The following is a 17,863-nucleotide window of genomic DNA, read 5'->3' on the forward strand; positions in this document are numbered from 1 at the left end:
GTACTTAACTCATCAATCATCAAACTGATGCAAACAGAGCTGTCCACATAGACTGAGAGATGCTGACTCATGGCGAGCTCCCGTGTCTCAGCGTCGGAGCCAACTGACGCCCCATGGATGCCCCCCCCCCCCCTCCTCCTCCCTGCCCCCCCCCCTCTCCCTCCCCCTCACAGGTCTGCCAGCTTGCTGCTGTCTGGCTTATCAGCGCTGCTGCTGCTGCTGCTGCTGATGTTGCCTGGCTGCTGCTCGGTGGCGCAGCCCAGATCCAGCTGAGGATGTGAGGATGGAGACGTGAGGACGGGTTCTGTTGGAGGCGAGTAGTCAGGATGGAATAACGCACAAGAAGCCCGGTGCGCACTTGTGGGGTTTCTGATCCATTACTTTAACCCTATTGAAGGGGGAGAAACTCGCTGCCTGCCATTCAGACCGTTTCAAACACAGACAGATCGTTTCAAATTGGATTTTAAAATATTATTTTTTTTTTTTTTTTTTACTAAAACGCGTCTCCTCGGATCTTTAACTTCTTTGGGATGATGATGATGATGATGATGATGTCTGCTTATCTGTCACCGAGCGCGCAACCGGGAGTGTGGATTTAAATTAAATTAAAGTTTGGATCTTCTCTCTCCGGGATTTTTTTCTTCTTCTTCTTTTTTTTTTTTTTCAAAGGGGGATGTCAGCGGTTGATTGGGGGATGCACGCGCCTCGTTTGACACGCGCTGGATGGATGCTGTAGACGTTGTCACTGCTGTTCCTGCAGGTGATCGCGAGTCTCCGCTCGCAACGTGGATGCCGCGTGAACATCACTCCGTGCTCTTGTCTCGAGGAAAGTTTGGGACTGGGACGCGGCGGAGGATGGAACCAGCGCACCTTTTCGGGCTCATAGCTCAGTGACTGCCCCACTTCCACGTGCTGTTCCACGGCTCCGAGATTTATGAATTGTGGACGGATTTGTGACCGGGGGTGTCAGCTGGAGAATGTGGATCCGAACTGTGGAGTCCTGCTCAGGCTGGAGGGGAGAGCGGCGGATGTACCAATCCCTTCCTGGGACCACAGGTGTTCCCGGTAAACAGGTAAATCCCAGCAAGTGGAGTTTGGTGATTGCTCTCCAAGTATGGATTCCTGCCACCGAGAGAAAAACACGAACGAGATTGTTACTATCTGGTGTGCAAAGGTGCTGCTTTGTTAAAGACACAAGTAGCCCACGTGTTGTTTCCGCATACAGACACAGGGATGCTGCAAACTCCATCCAGGAATCAGGCAGTTTCACGCTGCATTTGCTAATTGGGCATAATTAAGATCTTTCTTTAATAATAAAGTTTTATTCTGCACAAGTTGCCTCATAATATATTTATTAGGATACTGATGAAGACATTCACAAGTTAACCGGGAAATATCAGGCACTGTGAAGTGTTTGAAAACAGTTCACAAAAATATTGTTTTTCATTTGTGGCATGAGTTTGGTCATATTGAATTAGATGCATATATTTGCTTAAAGGCAAACAAGTTAAAAATGCCAACATTGTTAATGGCACGTGTCTTCAAAAGGTTATTCTATAGAAAAGTGTCTTTGCTTGTTTACCCACTATAAGTACAAATGCCTCACTACCAGTGATCATTCACAAGGCATTCACATTTGATATGAATAATGACATGTTATGGGGTCAGCAAACAGCTTAGAGTGACATGCAACAATTTTATATTTAATGCGTGAATCGTCTTTTTGATTGCTTTAGTTTTTTTTTTTACAATAGTGAACATGAACCCTGAAGTTTAGCCTAAAACATGCACATGGGGTATTTTTATGCATTTATCCAATGTAAAAAAAAAAGTAACTTAAGTGTATATTGACTGATCAAATCTGACAGATAGTATTAGAGGAGCTTTATTATTCTACAGAGCCTTTACACTGTTTCCTATTAGTAGAGCTTTCACTTTAAACATGTGTAAATGTGGTGCATGACACTTCATTGATGTGTAAATCTTTTTTCTTTTCTTTCAGTGACTCAGAAAATCCAAAATGCCGAGCTGTGGATAGAAGCTGCTCTGTGGGTCGAGCTGACCTGTGTCTACCTCCCTTTACCTCCTCTCCTCGTCATTTCCTAGTTCCTCGTCTTTCCCTTCTTCAACCCCTTTATCCTCCCCCTACTCTTTCTCCGTTTCTCTCCCTATCTTTATCCTTCAACCTCCTCCTCTTCCTCCTTCCCTCCTTCCCCCCCCCACAGCACACATGCAGGCCAAGAAGCGGTACCTGCTTGTGTCTGTGGGGGCCGGTCTTCTCTTCCTCGTCTACCTGTGGGGTCTGCAGATCGGGGAGTTCCAGCAGCAGCCGCTCCAATATCAACATTTTCCCCAGTACCCCCAGTACCACCAGCAGGAGTACCAGTACTACCACCAGAGCCAGGAGGTGTACCAGCCCCAGCCCGTGCCCCAGAGAAGCCCGTCCAGACCACCGAGGCACTGGCCGGAGTCCACCCAGCTGCTGGAGCCGTACCTGGAGGGGGGCGAGCAAGAGGTAGTACCGCTTTAAAGGAAAAAAAGAGTCTGCAGATCCAACAATATAGGAACACTCAATCACACGTAAAAGTCCTTCGTGCAAATTCACTAAGGTATCGTTTCATGTATCAGAGGTGAATCTACTAACTATGCAGCAGTAGTCCGCTTTCTCAGCGGACACAATTCAGTAACTCATAGTGAATACGTTCTTAAAAATGCATGGTTTTAAAATTGGTTTAAAGATAGATGATGAGTTTGGGTTCAAAGCTTTCGGGCTTTGGGGGTTGCAAGATGATTGATCGTGTGATCAAACAGATATAGAGAGTAGAAGAAGTCTTTGCTTCTTTAATTGTGAAATACTTGATTCAGTAACCTCCTCAGGCCTAAAAAAAAAAAAAAGACTTAAATGATAAAATCTGAGAAGAGAGCGTCACTATTTGGCGGGCGTCAAAACGAAAACACCACTCCGGGAAGGCGGGTCGGAGAAATGGATCCTGTTTCTCTATATTTTCTCACGCAGTACTTTATCTTATTTTAACACAGACACATGCAGCCTTTGCTGTGCCTTAAACAGCCACAAGCCTGGATGTTTGAGAACAACTGCTTTGGGGGAATCAAAGACAGCCACTCTTTGTCTTTTTGTGTGGACTTGCTATCACAGTCATGAAACAAAGCAATGAAACCCAAACTTAGATTGCTTTCCTCTACTGACAGCATAATGCAAGGTCTTAAACAACTTCACAGATCTAAAGTGTAGATGTAATTGTGCTTTGTCTCGGGTTGTCCTAACCGTGCGGGTCCTTGTGCGCAGGAGGACAGCCCTCAGCTGCATCACCAGCACACCTCGCCTCGTGAGCGCCGCGCGATCCGCGACAACATCTACAAGAACAAGCGCTGCCGCATGGAGACCTGCTTCGACTTCGCTCGCTGCCAGTCGGGCTTCAGGGTCTACGTCTACCCGCCGCAGAGAGGGGACGAGATCTCCGAGACCTACCAGAAGATCCTGACGTCCATCGAGGAGTCTCGCTTCCACACCACGGACCCGACGCGGGCCTGTCTGTTCATTCTGGCCGTGGACACGTTGGACAGGGACCAGCTCTCGGCTCAGTACGTCCAGAACGTCAGGCTCCGTATCCAGAGCCTGCCGACGTGGAACGATGGAAGGAACCACCTCATATTCAACCTCTACTCGGGCACCTGGCCGGACTACACCGAGGACCTGGGCTTCGAGGTGGGCCAGGCCATGCTGGCCAAGGCCAGCGCCGATGTGGTCAACTTCCGACCCAACTTTGATATCTCCATCCCCCTCTTCTCCAAGGATCACCCGCTGAAAGGAGGGGGCATTGGTTATGTGACGCTCAACGACGCGCCGCCCTACAGGAAGTACCTGCTGGTTTTCAAAGGGAAGCGATACCTCACGGGCATCGGTTCGGAGACGAGGAATGCTCTGTATCACATCCACAACGGGGAAGATGTTATTCTGCTGACCACATGCAAACACGGCAAGGACTGGGAGAAGCACAAAGACTCTCGGTGCGACCGAGATAATGAAGAGTACTCAAAGTAAGTCCTACTTTTACATCTCTTTACCTTGCTCTGTTGCTTCTGCGGTGCTTTTATTTCCGTTTGAAAAGAGTTCTTTCAAGATGCATCCGTTCATGTCTCAATACAGCCCTGCAGAGTTGGCTGTTGCTGGTTTGTCGTCGGAGAGCAGTCGGCCTGCTTTTTAGCCGACATTAGCACCGTGGTAGTTGTCTCATTATTGGCTCTTATTTGCTGTTGGTCCTTAAAAAAGCAGCGGGTTCGTTCCACACCATTACAGCGCCACACAGGAGCTGGTTGTGCTTGTGTGCAGGGACGTCGGCACGCTAATGCTGTCGATCATTACAAACGTGGTTTATTGGCTGGGAACTCGCCTGCTGGAACGTGACGGGGACGAGCCGCTGTGCACGAAACGCCTCTCCTCTGTTTGACTGAGGCTTTCATGCGCATATTTCACCATTGTCTTGGGAGTTGAGCTTCATCGTAGCTGTATTCCCGAGACAGAAAATGCAGGTGTGTGCGTGAGAGAGAGAGTGTAGCAGAGAAGCAGTGACGGTTAAGAGAAAGAAAGTTTTGTCAGCTCAGCAGTTGGTCGAGGGAAAAGTGATCTGAGCCGAGAAGCGGCGCTCACCTTTTGAAAATTTTAGCGAGAGTTGACAGCCGAAAGGAGGGAAACCATCGCATGCAGAGTGAAATGGGAACAACATTCTCAACTTCTGCTACTTATTCCTGGATACGTTAGCCCGGGAGTCATCTGTTGCATATTTTAGCTTAAAATGCTGCAGAGACCCAAAGCAGAGCTACTGTGGAGCCGGGATCCTGCTCGATACTGTCGAACAGTGACTGGAATGTTGCCGGGAGGATCTGCCTACCGTTTGGTCTGCAAAATATGAGTAAAGTGACATATTTCCCCTCGTTTTTTGGCTCCATTCTTGCCCATTGTATGAAGGGAAACACTGATTGTGAAGTGAAATGCTGTTTAAGAACAGTGAAATGCTCTAAGCTCATTTTAGGCCAACAGGCAAAAAAAAGTAAAAGTTGACTTGCAATCCAGTAGCCAGAATACACTGTTGGTTTTGCATGCTTCAGGTAGTGTAATACGTCATGTAGGGACGTTTCTGAACAACAAATTCATTTAATACCAACATTTCTATCCACGTAGAACTGGATTCTCAAATACGTCTCGGCAACAAAAGCACATGTACCGACCAACAGCTTCAACTTGATGCAGACTGTGAGGGACTCAGACACCTTTACTCCCCGAACTTCAGCAGATAACTAGACGGAAAGGCTCACCAGGAAGTCTTGACACATGAGGAGGATCAACAACTCTCAACAACCATGAGAATCCCACACATTCTGATCACATGAACGCTTTGTTTTCGACAGAACATGAAAGGTTCTCGCGCCTCCTGGTGATGTGCTGCTCCGATTGATTGCTTTCAATGTGTTTGATTGTTGTTGCGCCCCCGCTGACTCGACTCAGGCACACACGTCTCGTCTCACCGTCAACTTGGCACCTTTATGCTCTTTTTCCCTTCTAGGTTGATATTATTAGATCATTATATTACCAATATATTTAATTTGTGTGGTGATTTCTTTTGATATTAGTGGCGCACGGCTCTGCTAGAAACCCCTGCAGTCACCGGCTGCAAATGAACCACCAAGTTTGAAGTACCAGGACTTTATTGAAGTTTTGTGTTAATTTAGTAGATACACATTTTAAAATACGAGGCTACGTGTACGAAGGGCCACATTTCCTCCCATGTAAATGTAAGCACCTTAAAATTGAGGGATAAAGTCGACGGTGCGCCGGGACTGTAATCACCAGTGGTCCATCTTTTTATTCCTATTGGCTCCACAGGCTCCAGCCAAGACTTTATCAGTTGCAGCTCACACGCTGAGGGGACACATCCTGCAATATGCGACCGTTTGAGAAAGAAAAAAATAATCACAACAACAAATAGGGAATTCATTTTGTGTACCTGTGTGCTCTTGCTTTCAACTTTCTCCTCCACCAGCGCATGATGGGACATTCTGTTCTGTATTCCGGCGCGTCGTGTGGCGAGAAGGTTGTTGCTATTAATGCGAGCGTGACATTAAAGCAGCAACAACAATGGAGGAAAGCTTTTTTCTCGTCGGCAAGCCGTCTGTATTTTAACGGGCCGCTGGAGTGCATTAAACTGCCCTCTGTGTTCGTAGTGATGCATGCGGCTGGTAGCGGCTTTCACGCTGAAGAAAAGGCAAATGCTCTCGGCTTCAGCATGGGCGGCGCAGTTCATGTAAAAGGGGCTTGATAAAAAGACGATCCCACGGTGAACACTTTGTGCTGCATTGGACACAAAGGGTGATGATCAATAGAGGACGTTAATGAACAGAAGGTGCTCAAGAGGCTCCTTCAGTAAGTTAATGCTCCATTAGTCCGTTCTCTGTCACAGTCTGGCATCCGTCTGATATCCAATAACAAAAACAAAAAGTGGCATTGAGTGGAGCTCTTTAATTTCTACCTTCACTCTCGTTGAGTGAACGACAGAACCCCAGGAACATTGGAGGATGCAACCTTAATCACTTTTTATAGAAACGGCTTCTGGAGCTGATGAGCTATGAAAAACAGCATAAATTGATTGGGTGTCGGTCATTAAGTTGTAATTAGTTCAGTTTGTGAATTAACTAAGCCACCAGAAGCCGGACGGGGCTTCCAGCTCTGCATCAAAAGTGTCACAGTGTTTGCGTTTAGGAAATGGTTCCTCGCCACGGTGGTGGATGCTTCATCATCTCCGATTGTTGGGTGTGTTTTAAAACTTTCTAGACTAGACGCTCCACACCAACTTACTTCCTTCTACCAATATATGCAGCCTTTTGGTCTTGTTAGTTTTTGAGAAGCACAATTTAAATACAATACAGTGAATACAACAATTAACATTATAATTTAATGACAAATGAAGTTGTGCGGATAAGAAGCCCTCGAGAACACCGACGCCTGGGAGCGCCAAAAGCCACGTTTTGGTGAGGAGTTGGTGGATGGATCACACGACAAACTCTTCGTGTCTGAAATATAGTAATTGAAATGATCCACATGCTGTTACTTCCTATGTCTTGCCTTAAATGTTTCCCGAAATGTATTGTCATGTCCTGTTCAGCTGTGAAAAGAAAAGATCTGCTCCGGTCGGTTTCGGCTCGACTGTTTTCAACGTGGCGTCTGGGTCACAAACTCTTCCAAATATTTGCTCGGTGCGGCCTAATGAGACAGCGTGATCGGACATCACGAGCGGTGATCGACTGCAGCGTGAGAGCCCTCTTGCCTCTGATTGGTTGTTTTCCCGCTGGCCCGGTGGATTCTTTGCGAGCGCCGTGAGGAGCTCTCACCGGAGGCTGATGAACCTGATTTATCTTCACAGATTATCTGTCTCATGCACTGCTGTCGGGATGTAGTGACGAACGAGCCAACAGGACAAACATTTTTAAAGAATCCATAATACGTGTCGGTGAGAGCGAGGAGGATCCGGAGCCGTACGGGACCGAGTAGTGAGACTAACTAGCTGTTGATGAACTCGTGTAATCCCTTTGTGTTGAATTGGCCTAAGAGCCCAAAGACCAAAAGGAAAAGCCGGCTACTTGTAACCTAATGGTCCCCAAAAGCAGCATTCACAAGGGCACACACCTTGCTAATGACAGCTATCTGCGCTTTAAATGAGGCGCCTTCTTGAAGAACGCTCTACTTCAGTCATTCATGCTGCACTTCATTCTCGCCGCGATTGTTCCGTAACGAGCGCATTGTTATTTTGCACTCTGCACTCGCGCTCTTCCCCCCCCCCCCCTGGTCTTTGTGTGGAAAACCATCAGCCGTCGAGCCCCATGCGCAATCGTGACGTTTCCTGACAGTCACACGCTCACGAATCCGTCGCACCGCACCGCTTCACAATCTCTTGAATCTCTTGGAGGGGGTGACTGAGAAAGTCCTCTTGTGTGTTCGCTGCCGCCTGCTCTGGTGTCTCACACGCACGGCACATCGATACAGACATCACCCGGTTCAGTCAGGGTGGAGGGGCGAGGGCTGGGAGGGGGATCCAACGCAGCCAGCCTCCCTGATGGGAACAGAAACCGACGAGGATCTTGAAGCCTCGGGCGGTCGATAATTGCCCTCCAATTGAATTAAGCTGTGAATGAAGGGGATAGATAGAGATCTCACCTCCCACCGAGCGGCGCTGGATTGAACTCAGGCTGTTTTACTGTACATAGATAACAGCTCGGCCCGGCTTCAACCAATTAGAGCCTCGCTGCACCGAAGTGTCTCTCCAAAGGGTGTTTGATACCAGGGCGACGAGGGGCCGATAAAACGCCTGATTCAGACGCCGTCACTTTCACGGTGGCTCGCATGGTCACGAGAGAGGCGGGAGGAAGGTAGTCACATGTGATGAGAGGTGACCCGCTGGCTAAATACAGGAAATCCATCAACATTTCGTTCTCCTTTTTCTTCTTCTCTTCCTCTCTGCTCATCGACCTCATCTTTTTCTTTTCATCTCTATAGGACCTGGATCTTTAGTTACATCCTACACTTCAACTTTACATTACAGGCCCTGTGGCAGTGACAGATGGCGTTTTGAAGCCAGATGACGCATTCTTTTACAAAAACAAACACAATTCAATATAGACATTTTTCCATTACGTTCTGAAGGCATTTTTTAATTTCACAAAGGTAGAATGTGAAGATGGTGAAATGTTATCAAAGCAAGTAAAGTTGGTTTCCAGATCTTTTCCTGTGATAAAAACCACTTCAGATGGATATTGTTCTTTCAGCTCAGACTGATGAATAAGATGAATAAGAACAATGTGAAGGCAAGTGGGCTGCATATCATATAACTGATGTTTAGCCACTTTAAGCTTGATTTTTAGCCATTTAACAAAAAGTACATCTGATGTTTTATCAGCTAAAGTTCTGCCTACTCCGTGATGGATGTTAACTACATATAATAAAGTAGAAACTTTGTATTTTTCACTTGCTTTAGACTTTTACTTCTACTACCGAGACAAGTATTGTACTTTTTCTGCAGCACATTTGTCTGACAACTTTTTTTCAAACCTAAAGGAAAACGATTATGTGCTCTTCATGTGTTGAGAAATTTCTCAAATTTCTTGAAGTAAATAAGGATCTAAAAAAGCGTCTTAAATCAGCTGGAATTATCATATTAGCAAAGCTGAAAGCGGGGCTGTTTTGATGTTTACTCGTGAAAAGTTGACACTTCAGAGGTTCATGATTCTCACAAGACGGCAACTGTTGATCTTTAAAGTTCAAACTCTCCCAATTTTGTTAAAAATCCGCACAATACAGCCACACAATACGCAAAAGACCCACAAAGCTGCGAGCATGTTTATTAATATTTTCTTCTCGGCGCTCGCACGTCTTCTTTGCACCAACGTGTCTCCGTCACTAATCGTTTCATAATGAGCAAAGTAAAGACGGTGAATGAATTAGTTATTTCTTATTTAATGCATCCCAGAATGCATACGGACCCTCAGATGGAGACACAGCTGCTGTCACATCTGTGAATGTTTGGCAGCTGCAGAATTCAATATGTACGACAGGAGAAAAGGGTCCGACAGTATTCATTAAAATGTCAGCTGTGGTCATGTGGGTGTCCGGCGCTGTGTGTGTGTGTGTGTGTCTGTGTGTGTGTGTGTGTGTGTTTGTGTTATTTCTGCCTGGCCTTGTTGTGAGATGTTCTATTAAAGCATATCAAAAGTCAATGTCATCTTTCCTTGTTGGCACTTATCTCCCTCACTCCACATCCTCCTCTCTTCACCTTCTCCTCATCCTCCTTCATTCCCTTATCTGCGCTCCCTCTCCCTCTTCCTTTCCCTCTTCCTCTTCCTCTTCCTCCCCTTGTCCGCCGAGCTAAACTAAACCTTGGAAAAGCTTTTCCTGGTGTCTCGGTGCATCTTTGATGCAAGTCATGATGAAGAGCACCGTGAGGAATAATAAGAGAGTCTGCCAGTTTGGGAGAGAGAGAGCGAGAGAGAGAGAGAGAGAGAGAGAGAGAGAGAGAGAGAGAGAGAGAGAGAGAGAGAAATTCGGTACTGTTAGAAACTTTGAAGTGTGACCGATTTTACAACCTAATTAAAGAAAGAAGAAACGGGACGAACCAGAACGCGACACGTGCTTCAGTTTGTATTTTCGGTTGTCTTGTCAGGGAGAGTAAATACACAACATACTGCATTATCCCTCATATACGTTATATTTATAGATTTCTCCCGTTTTCCAGTTTCATTTGAATCGAGCGTGTCGCCTGTTGCACAATTAGTGATGTTGGGCTGTGTGGAGAAACTGACTGGACGATCCATGAAATCTCATATTTGCGGCAAAATGAGGCGTAATCAATTATTTTAACCCCAAAATATACCGTCTCCAATAAAAATGTAGCTTTTTTTTAAAAAAAAGCTTTCAATAATGACATGTCCTTCATCAGCAGATAGTTTGTTCAGTTGCACGACAAATGTCTGTCAATGTTGCCCTAAAAGCTCAGTATTAAAGTTCATTCCTGTAACCATTTGAAGCAGCTTTCAGTTTTATCGCTTGTTCTTCATCTTTAAGGACTTTGTTGGTTCAAAACACAATCCGCTGATGAAGATCAGGAGATGTGATCGAAAGCTCCTGAACAGCTTGTGGGGAGATTGTTCTCTCAACTGCCTTTTCAAGGTTGAAAATGAAGTTCTTCTTCTTCTTCTTCTTCTTCTTCTTCTTCTTCTTCTTCTTCTTCTTCTTCTTGTTTTCCACGTGGAGCGAACAGCGCTCTCCTGGCTGATGGATCGCTGAGAGCTTGAGATGTGAGCGAATACAAAAAGTGTCCCTTTATTTGGAGCAAGATTACTCTGAGTGGCTCAGACTGAGTGACGACTGAAATCCATTTTCAAAGCGATATTTGCCGAAATGACTATTCCAAAAACACTTAGTTAAAAATCCCTTTTGTCTGCAGACCTCTCTGAAATGTTGTTTTCCTCCTCCGATATCTGACGGCACTCAGCTGTAGTAAGCCGAAAGAGGTGAGTCACAATTGCGCTGACCTGTAAGGTCATGTGAAAGTCATCGGGATGTACAGACACAGGTCATATAGCATACTATCTTACAGATGGAAATAGTTGTGCAGCTGGTTCATTACAGGATCTTTAAGAGGTTCTGTGGGGTCTTTTAGCGCCTGCAGGTTTCTCAGCCAGCAGCCGAAGCCATCAATACATCGAAAGGCTTCTGCCAAGGCTGGCTGGAGGGTAAAAGGAAGCTCTATCGATCAGATTTGACTTGACCACGGCAGCCAATCAGCAGCTGAATAGAGGTTAATGGTGCTGTGAAAGCCAAACATAGATTGGCATTTAGTGCGAGAAGACCTTGGCTTTATTTCAGCTGACCCACTGTCAGTCTTAACGGGGAAAAGCAGGTAATGTATCAAAGGGTATCACAACCGAGATCATAAACGTTTGTGAGATTGATTCAATTAACTTCCCCTTTTTTCTTTTTTATATATAGAGGAGATACAAATATCGCTTCTTTCAAAAATATTCCACCAATTGTGGGTCACAATCGTGAAAATCCAGAAACAACCAAGCTTAGTTGCTTGTTCTGAACCTTTCCAGAGGTGTAGATTTTAAAATGTTCTGTTTTTCTGAGGATATACAGCAACAACCCTCCTGAATGCTCCCCTTAAAAGACCTTTTTCTGTAACTTTAACTATCAATTTCAGAATAAAAGCTCACATCCCTCCTCTCTTAGAAATGATTCCTCAGTGTTCCCGTTTTGACGTAACAGCACACGACGGAGTAGCAATCTCTCCGTCTGGGAAAACAACAACATGCGATGCGGGGCTGTCCGTCTGCAGAAAGGATGTCATTTCCTGCCGCCCCGTGAAGTGTCTCCAGCCTCCTCACTCAGCCCTGCACCACTTGCTCTCCTTGTGTACCCAGAACATGAGCCAGGACCGCAATTCAACTCAATCACTGCTTTTTCCTCCTCCTCCGTCGCCGTCTCATTTCCGCCTCTCTGCCCGCCGCACTCTGATCTCTCTGTTGTCGTTCCTTCTTTGTTTGTTGGTTTTTCCCCTCCTCTTTCCCCCCTTCTTTCCATTTGCTGGACGAGAGCTGACGACCAGTCGAGTCGACGCGGAAGGTGCGCGGGTCGTCCTCGGATGTTTGCCGTCCATCTCTCGGAGAGGGAAAGAGACGGAGAGAGGCGGAATTAGAGAGGCGGTAAAATAGTGCGAGTGCCGCGTGGCAGGATGGATTGCAGGGCGAATCTATCACTTTCTCGCACACGGCGCTCTTTAGAAAGAAAAAACGCGAGAGAGGTTGTATCGGGGAGGAACGAGGAAGCGGGGTTCTTGTAGGCCTTTTCATTTGCTGCATGTCAACAAGCATACTTGTCTCTGTTGAGCTGAGACAAATGGTCCAGAAAGCAGACTTTTTAAAAAAAAAAAAACATTTCCAACATTAAAATCACACACACACATACATTACAGCAGGTGTATCCATTTTCTCTTCTGTGCCCAAATAGCAGAATTTCAGCCGTTGTTGGTTTAGTGGCAGTTTTTGTGTCGCAGCTCCCTGAAGAACTTGCAAACCTGCTACTGTCTCCCTCCGTAGAAGAAACATTAGATGTATTCACTGTTACTCTCTCCTGGTTGGTACACATTTAAGTGCTTAACTTCAGTGTCTCCAATGTCTTACTTCTGCTTGAGAGGACAGACACTCTGATGCTTATTGTCCTCTTTAAAATGCAACATAATTGGACTTACTGGAAGATGTTTTGTCGGCTTTGCCTATTTGCTGTGTATTACGTAACCGTGGGCCGCACATGAGAAGTGGGCGTGGTCATGGTGACGTCACCCATCGTTTTTTTTGTGACCTGCCGTTGCGAAGCCTTGAGTTCGAAGAATTGTCTGTCGCCATCTTAGATTACGGCCGTCGCCGTCTTGCAACCAGCGAAGAGAAGTTACGGCTCTGGTAGCACCAGGGACCCGTCAATCACGGTAAGCCCGCCCTAAAGCTTACTGCGCTTTATGGTCTATTTTCTCTCTAAATGAAACAATAATGTACTAAATTGGCATCATGCTGTATCGAAGAAGACTTGAAACTAGCGATTGAGAGCACATTTTGACGATGTGTGGGGGATAAATCGAGAGAGAAGAAGGGTCATTTTCACACGGACTTCTTTTTGCAACCGGAGGAGTCGCCCTCTGCTGGACAGGAGGAAGAATGCAATTTTTAAGACACTCCCACGATTTGAATATCAGTGACAAGGATCGTATTTGTGATGTGAGGTGATGAAGTGACGTGAAACCACAGCGAGATCTCTTGTTTTGGTCACGTTGCCGTGTTGTGTGTTTTTTTCACTGCAGTCGCACTCAGGAAAACTACAACGTGAGGTCAAAGTCCGCTTACGTTCGGATGTGAAGCACGAGTTGGTTATCTTTAAGGTCAGGGCGAGCCTGGAGGATCAATGTAAGTCGATGCAGCGCCTTCCACAGGCTTGGAAAATAAATCTATGATGAGTAGATGTATTGCATGCGCACACACACAGACACACAACCTTCCTCCTGCAGTTGTAACCAGTGAGAGTTGAGAGTCTCTTTGTAATTAATTAGTTTTTGGCGGCTAGATTTATTCTGCTCGTCTAACCAGACTAACCAGACTCTGCTAAATTCATTTCTATAGTATTATTGTTAGAAATGTTTTTGTTAATACAGAAATCATTCAGTGGACTTTACTCTCTTTTTCCGAATACTCTATAGTTTATTAAAATGTTTCAGATCTCTAAATCTAAATTATACATATAGAAATCAATCTGATACATTCAAGTAAATCAAATGATCGGGAAATTATAAAACATTGTATTTTAGTTAAGAGAGAATCTGTTAATTATGTTAAAAAACATATTTGCCTGAACTTTTGGCCTTTTTTAAATTGGCTGTCTTTGTCTATTTATCTCTTTTATTTAAATATATATATATATATATATATATATATATATATATATATATATATGTATATATATATACATATATATATATATATATATATATATACATATATATATGTATATATATATACATATATATATATATATATATATATACATATATATGTATATTTATATATATATATTTATATATATATATATATATATATATATATATATATATTTAAATAAAATTGTTGTGTTTGAAAAAATTACTTTTTCAAGATGATAACAGAAATATGTAGGTATAACATTTTTTTGCATAATTTTCCAGCATCCCAGATCTGTTTTTACGGCAGTTTTTCTACAATAAGTAGATTCTTTATCTGGCAATAAAGTATTCATCCATAAAAAAACACTGGATTAACAATAAAACAAAAACAAAAACAATACAAGATTTATTGTCCTATAAACAAACCAGCTGCTTTGTCCATATTTTTCACACACACGCGCACACACACACACACACACACACACAATGGTAAAGTGGGATGAGCTTAATTAAAAAAGGGCGCTTGTAAACCAATGTAAGCATCACGATGGGAGTTCAGCAGAAGCTCCACATGCAGCCGTTTCTGCTTAATGCTGACAAACACACACGTACACATGTAAATATACACTATGTTTACAAACACACACACGCAGCGCCGTGTGCCGGAGGGAGGGGGGGGCTGTTTTAATAGTTCCAGTATCGCCGCCATAAGCTCTTCTCGCTCCATAACGCTGTCAGCGGGGATTTACAGCTCATTGGCTCTCATTATGAAAATGTGATATTGCTCTTGAAACCCTTCCGGCTCCTCTTGTCCTCTGGACTCCTGCAGTGTGCCGGTCCAGTGGCGGTGGGGGGAACCGGGCCGGCACGGTCCGGAGAGCTGGAGACGCCAAGCGCCGATGCCTTTGTGTGTCTGTAACAAGATGCCACGTGGCGACTCCATTACGCTGTGTCGGCTCCTTTCTGCATCGCCGTGAAGCTGAAGCGAGAAGAAATGTCAACGGACAAAATGTCCTTTCATTCAACACGTGACTCACACTGGAAGTCAGGCTTGGAGTGTCTTTTTAGTGTGTGCGTGTGTGCGTGTGTGTGTGTGTGTGTGTGTGTGTGAATATGATCAGAATAGATGAACTCTTATCGGTTTCTTTCTCTGTGGTCAGATACAGAGCTGGAGCTCTGCAGCTTATCATGCAACAAGTCTGCTGCTTCTGTACTTCCTTACTTCCTCACTTCCTTACTTCAATCTCTTTCTCTCTCTCTCCTTTTATTAAGTTTCCTTTCTTTTTATCCTTTTTTGCCCCTGTTTCCCTACCCTCATACTTAGTCCTGTCCTCTGCTCCTGTTTCCTCTCCTTGTTTCCTTTTCTTTTCAGGTCTGTCTCCTTTTTACCTCGCATCAGTTCTATCCCTTTAATTTACTTTCCCTTTGTAATTCCTCTTTATCTCTTCTTGTTTTGTCTCCTTGTCCACCTTTTCCTCTTCATCTCCGTCTCCTTATGTCCTAAGAACAAGAAGAGGAATGTGTACACACTCCCTTGTCCTCATCCCCCTTCTTCCCTTGTTTCCTTTTCCTTTCATTTCATTTTCTGTTCTTGTCTCCTCATTCCTCTTCTCCTTATATTGAATCATCATCTTTCCTCATTTTACCTAATTTCCCTCTTTCTTTCCTCTTCATCTTTTACCATTCCTCATTTTCTCTTCTCGTTTCCCTCCTATCTTTTATTTACTTAACATCTTCTTTCATCTCCTTGTTTCTCCTCTCCTTCATCCTTCTCCCAATCACCCTATTTCCTTAACATTTATTTATGCTTTCTTCTCATTTCCCTACCTTTTTTCTCCTTTCCTCATCTCCTCACTCAGACATCTTTCCTCCTTTTCATTCTTTCCTTTCTAATTCTTTCCTTTCATAATTTGTGTTCCTCTTGTCCTCTTCTTATTTCCCCCACTTCTTTCGATTTCCTCTTCCTCACCTTCTTTTCCTTCTGTTCTCTCCTTTCCTCCTCTTTACCTTTCCTGTTCTTTCTTTTCTTTTCACCATTCTTCTTTTCCTCCAGTTGTTATCTCACCACCTCTATCTGTTCATTTCCTCTCCTCCGGCTCCCCTTTCTGCCTCTCCTTTTATTTCTTCTACTCACCTCTTTTTCTTTTTTGCCCATCACTCTTCCAAACCTTTCCTCCCTTCTATCCTTTCCTTCTCGTTATTCCTGCTTCCTTCTGTTCTTACATTCTAATCTCCATTTACTTATCGCTCATTTGCTATTATTATTTCCTCATCCTCTCTCTCTCTCTCTCTCTCTCTCTCTCTCTCTCTCTCTCTCCTTCTCTCTCTCTCTCTCTCTCTCTCTCTCTCTCTCTCTCTCTCTCTCTTTCTCTCTCTCTCTCTCTCTCTCTCTCTCTCTCTCTCTCTCTCTCTCTCCGTCACAGTGAGGTCTGGTGTCGGTCTCGTAGCGTGACAGCGGTATTGAGAGCCGGTCATTTCAAGGTTGGGATTAAACCAAACTAGGGCCACGATGGTGGTGTGTCTGTGTGTGTGTGTGTGTCTGTGTGTGTGTGTGTGTGTGTGTGTGTCTGCATGATGCGTGTTAGTTCATCCTTACATGCTGAGAGTTTGATGTGCCTGAGGCGAGAGCCACACACACACACACACACACACACACACACACACACACACACACATAGCAGAAATAGCCTCGGGGTTGGTGGTGAAAATGGTACGAGGCCCTTTGACTCCTGACAGCCGACTTGTAAGACGCCTGTCTGCTCTTGTGTCTGTGATAAAAGTATAAGTGTGTATTTGTTTAGTAAACCGGTTGTGTTGCGTTGAGCTGCACTTCCTTTTGTCTACATTATTCATAATAGATTTTTGCCTATTAGTGTTGATTCTCCAGTAGCCCAGTTTGCGACTGATTTATTTATTTAGCATCGTTCATGTTTCTTCCCGTGAGAAGATTCAGAGTGTTTTGAGCGCCGGCTGCGAACAGTCACACATGTGAAGCTCAGACCCACTAACCCTGCAGCCCTTATGGCATACAACAAGAGAAAAGTCATCGATCAAAAAAGCAAATTCATGTATCATTTTGTCATATTCAACGCAAAGGAATGATTCATATGGACATCCTGCTTTCTTTTGGGCCACAATCCAAAGTGTTTACTTTTCTTTTTGCTGCTTGGCCGCGGGAACACGTTGTGAGCACAGCTTTGACCTTTAAAGTAAAGACAAGGTAAAGACATTGATTATTTACATAACCAGCAGGTTCGGAGCATCCTTTTCATCCAAATGCATTTAAGTCCAATATTCCATCTTTCCTTAGCTCTGTTTTCGGTCTCCGCCTCGTCCTCAGGGAAATATCAGCGTCTTTAGCTGCAGTCCTTAACGCTGTCGCTCTGCTGTTTATTGCTGAGCAGGTGGTGTGCAGGTTTAGAGCTTTTTCAGCGAAAACAGCTGCCTCCTTCGTCTGAAAACACCAGCATGAGAGCGATGAGAGTGGAGCTGCCGCACGCGTTTGTGGGCCAGACAGATAGCCGATGCACTGAAAGAGCTCCTTTCACGTCGTCACACGGATTTCACTTCGTCGTTCGATTTCTGTAAATACTAAAATACCAACGCGTCGATACTTTATCTCAGTAACTCGGCTGCATTCTGGAAGTTACGACCGGGAAAAAAAAATGTGAAGTGGGATAAGTTAAGCACCGGTAAACTTTGTAAAAAAACAAACACAAATGGAACCAAAAGATGATGATGCCATGTTGATTTTACTGAATCTGATCTACTAAATGTAGCACACCTTGTATTTCACAAGCTTCTTGACACATGGAGTCCTCATTGAAAGTATA

General features: G+C 44.6%; 1 protein-coding gene across 2 annotated transcripts in view; it reads left to right on the forward strand.

Annotated features, from left to right (window-relative positions):
- The first annotated feature begins 274 nt into the window (after positions 1-274).
- LOC137785399 (exostosin-1) overlaps positions 275-17,863 on the forward strand; it is a 185,075-nt gene continuing 167,486 nt past the window's right edge. For both annotated transcript variants that reach the window (XM_068576573.1, XM_068576574.1), the window contains exons 1-3: positions 275-1,073; positions 2,003-2,515; positions 3,308-4,059. In XM_068576573.1, the coding sequence (XP_068432674.1) occupies positions 2,231-2,515; positions 3,308-4,059 (1,037 nt within the window). In that variant the 5' untranslated portion in view covers positions 275-1,073; positions 2,003-2,230. The remainder of the gene's footprint in view (positions 1,074-2,002; positions 2,516-3,307; positions 4,060-17,863) is intronic.

Source organism: Clinocottus analis, unplaced genomic scaffold, assembly GCF_023055335.1.
Source record: "Clinocottus analis isolate CAN_PGR_092001 unplaced genomic scaffold, fCliAna1.0.p SCAF_15, whole genome shotgun sequence".
Classification (NCBI taxonomy): domain Eukaryota; kingdom Metazoa; phylum Chordata; class Actinopteri; order Perciformes; family Cottidae; genus Clinocottus; species Clinocottus analis.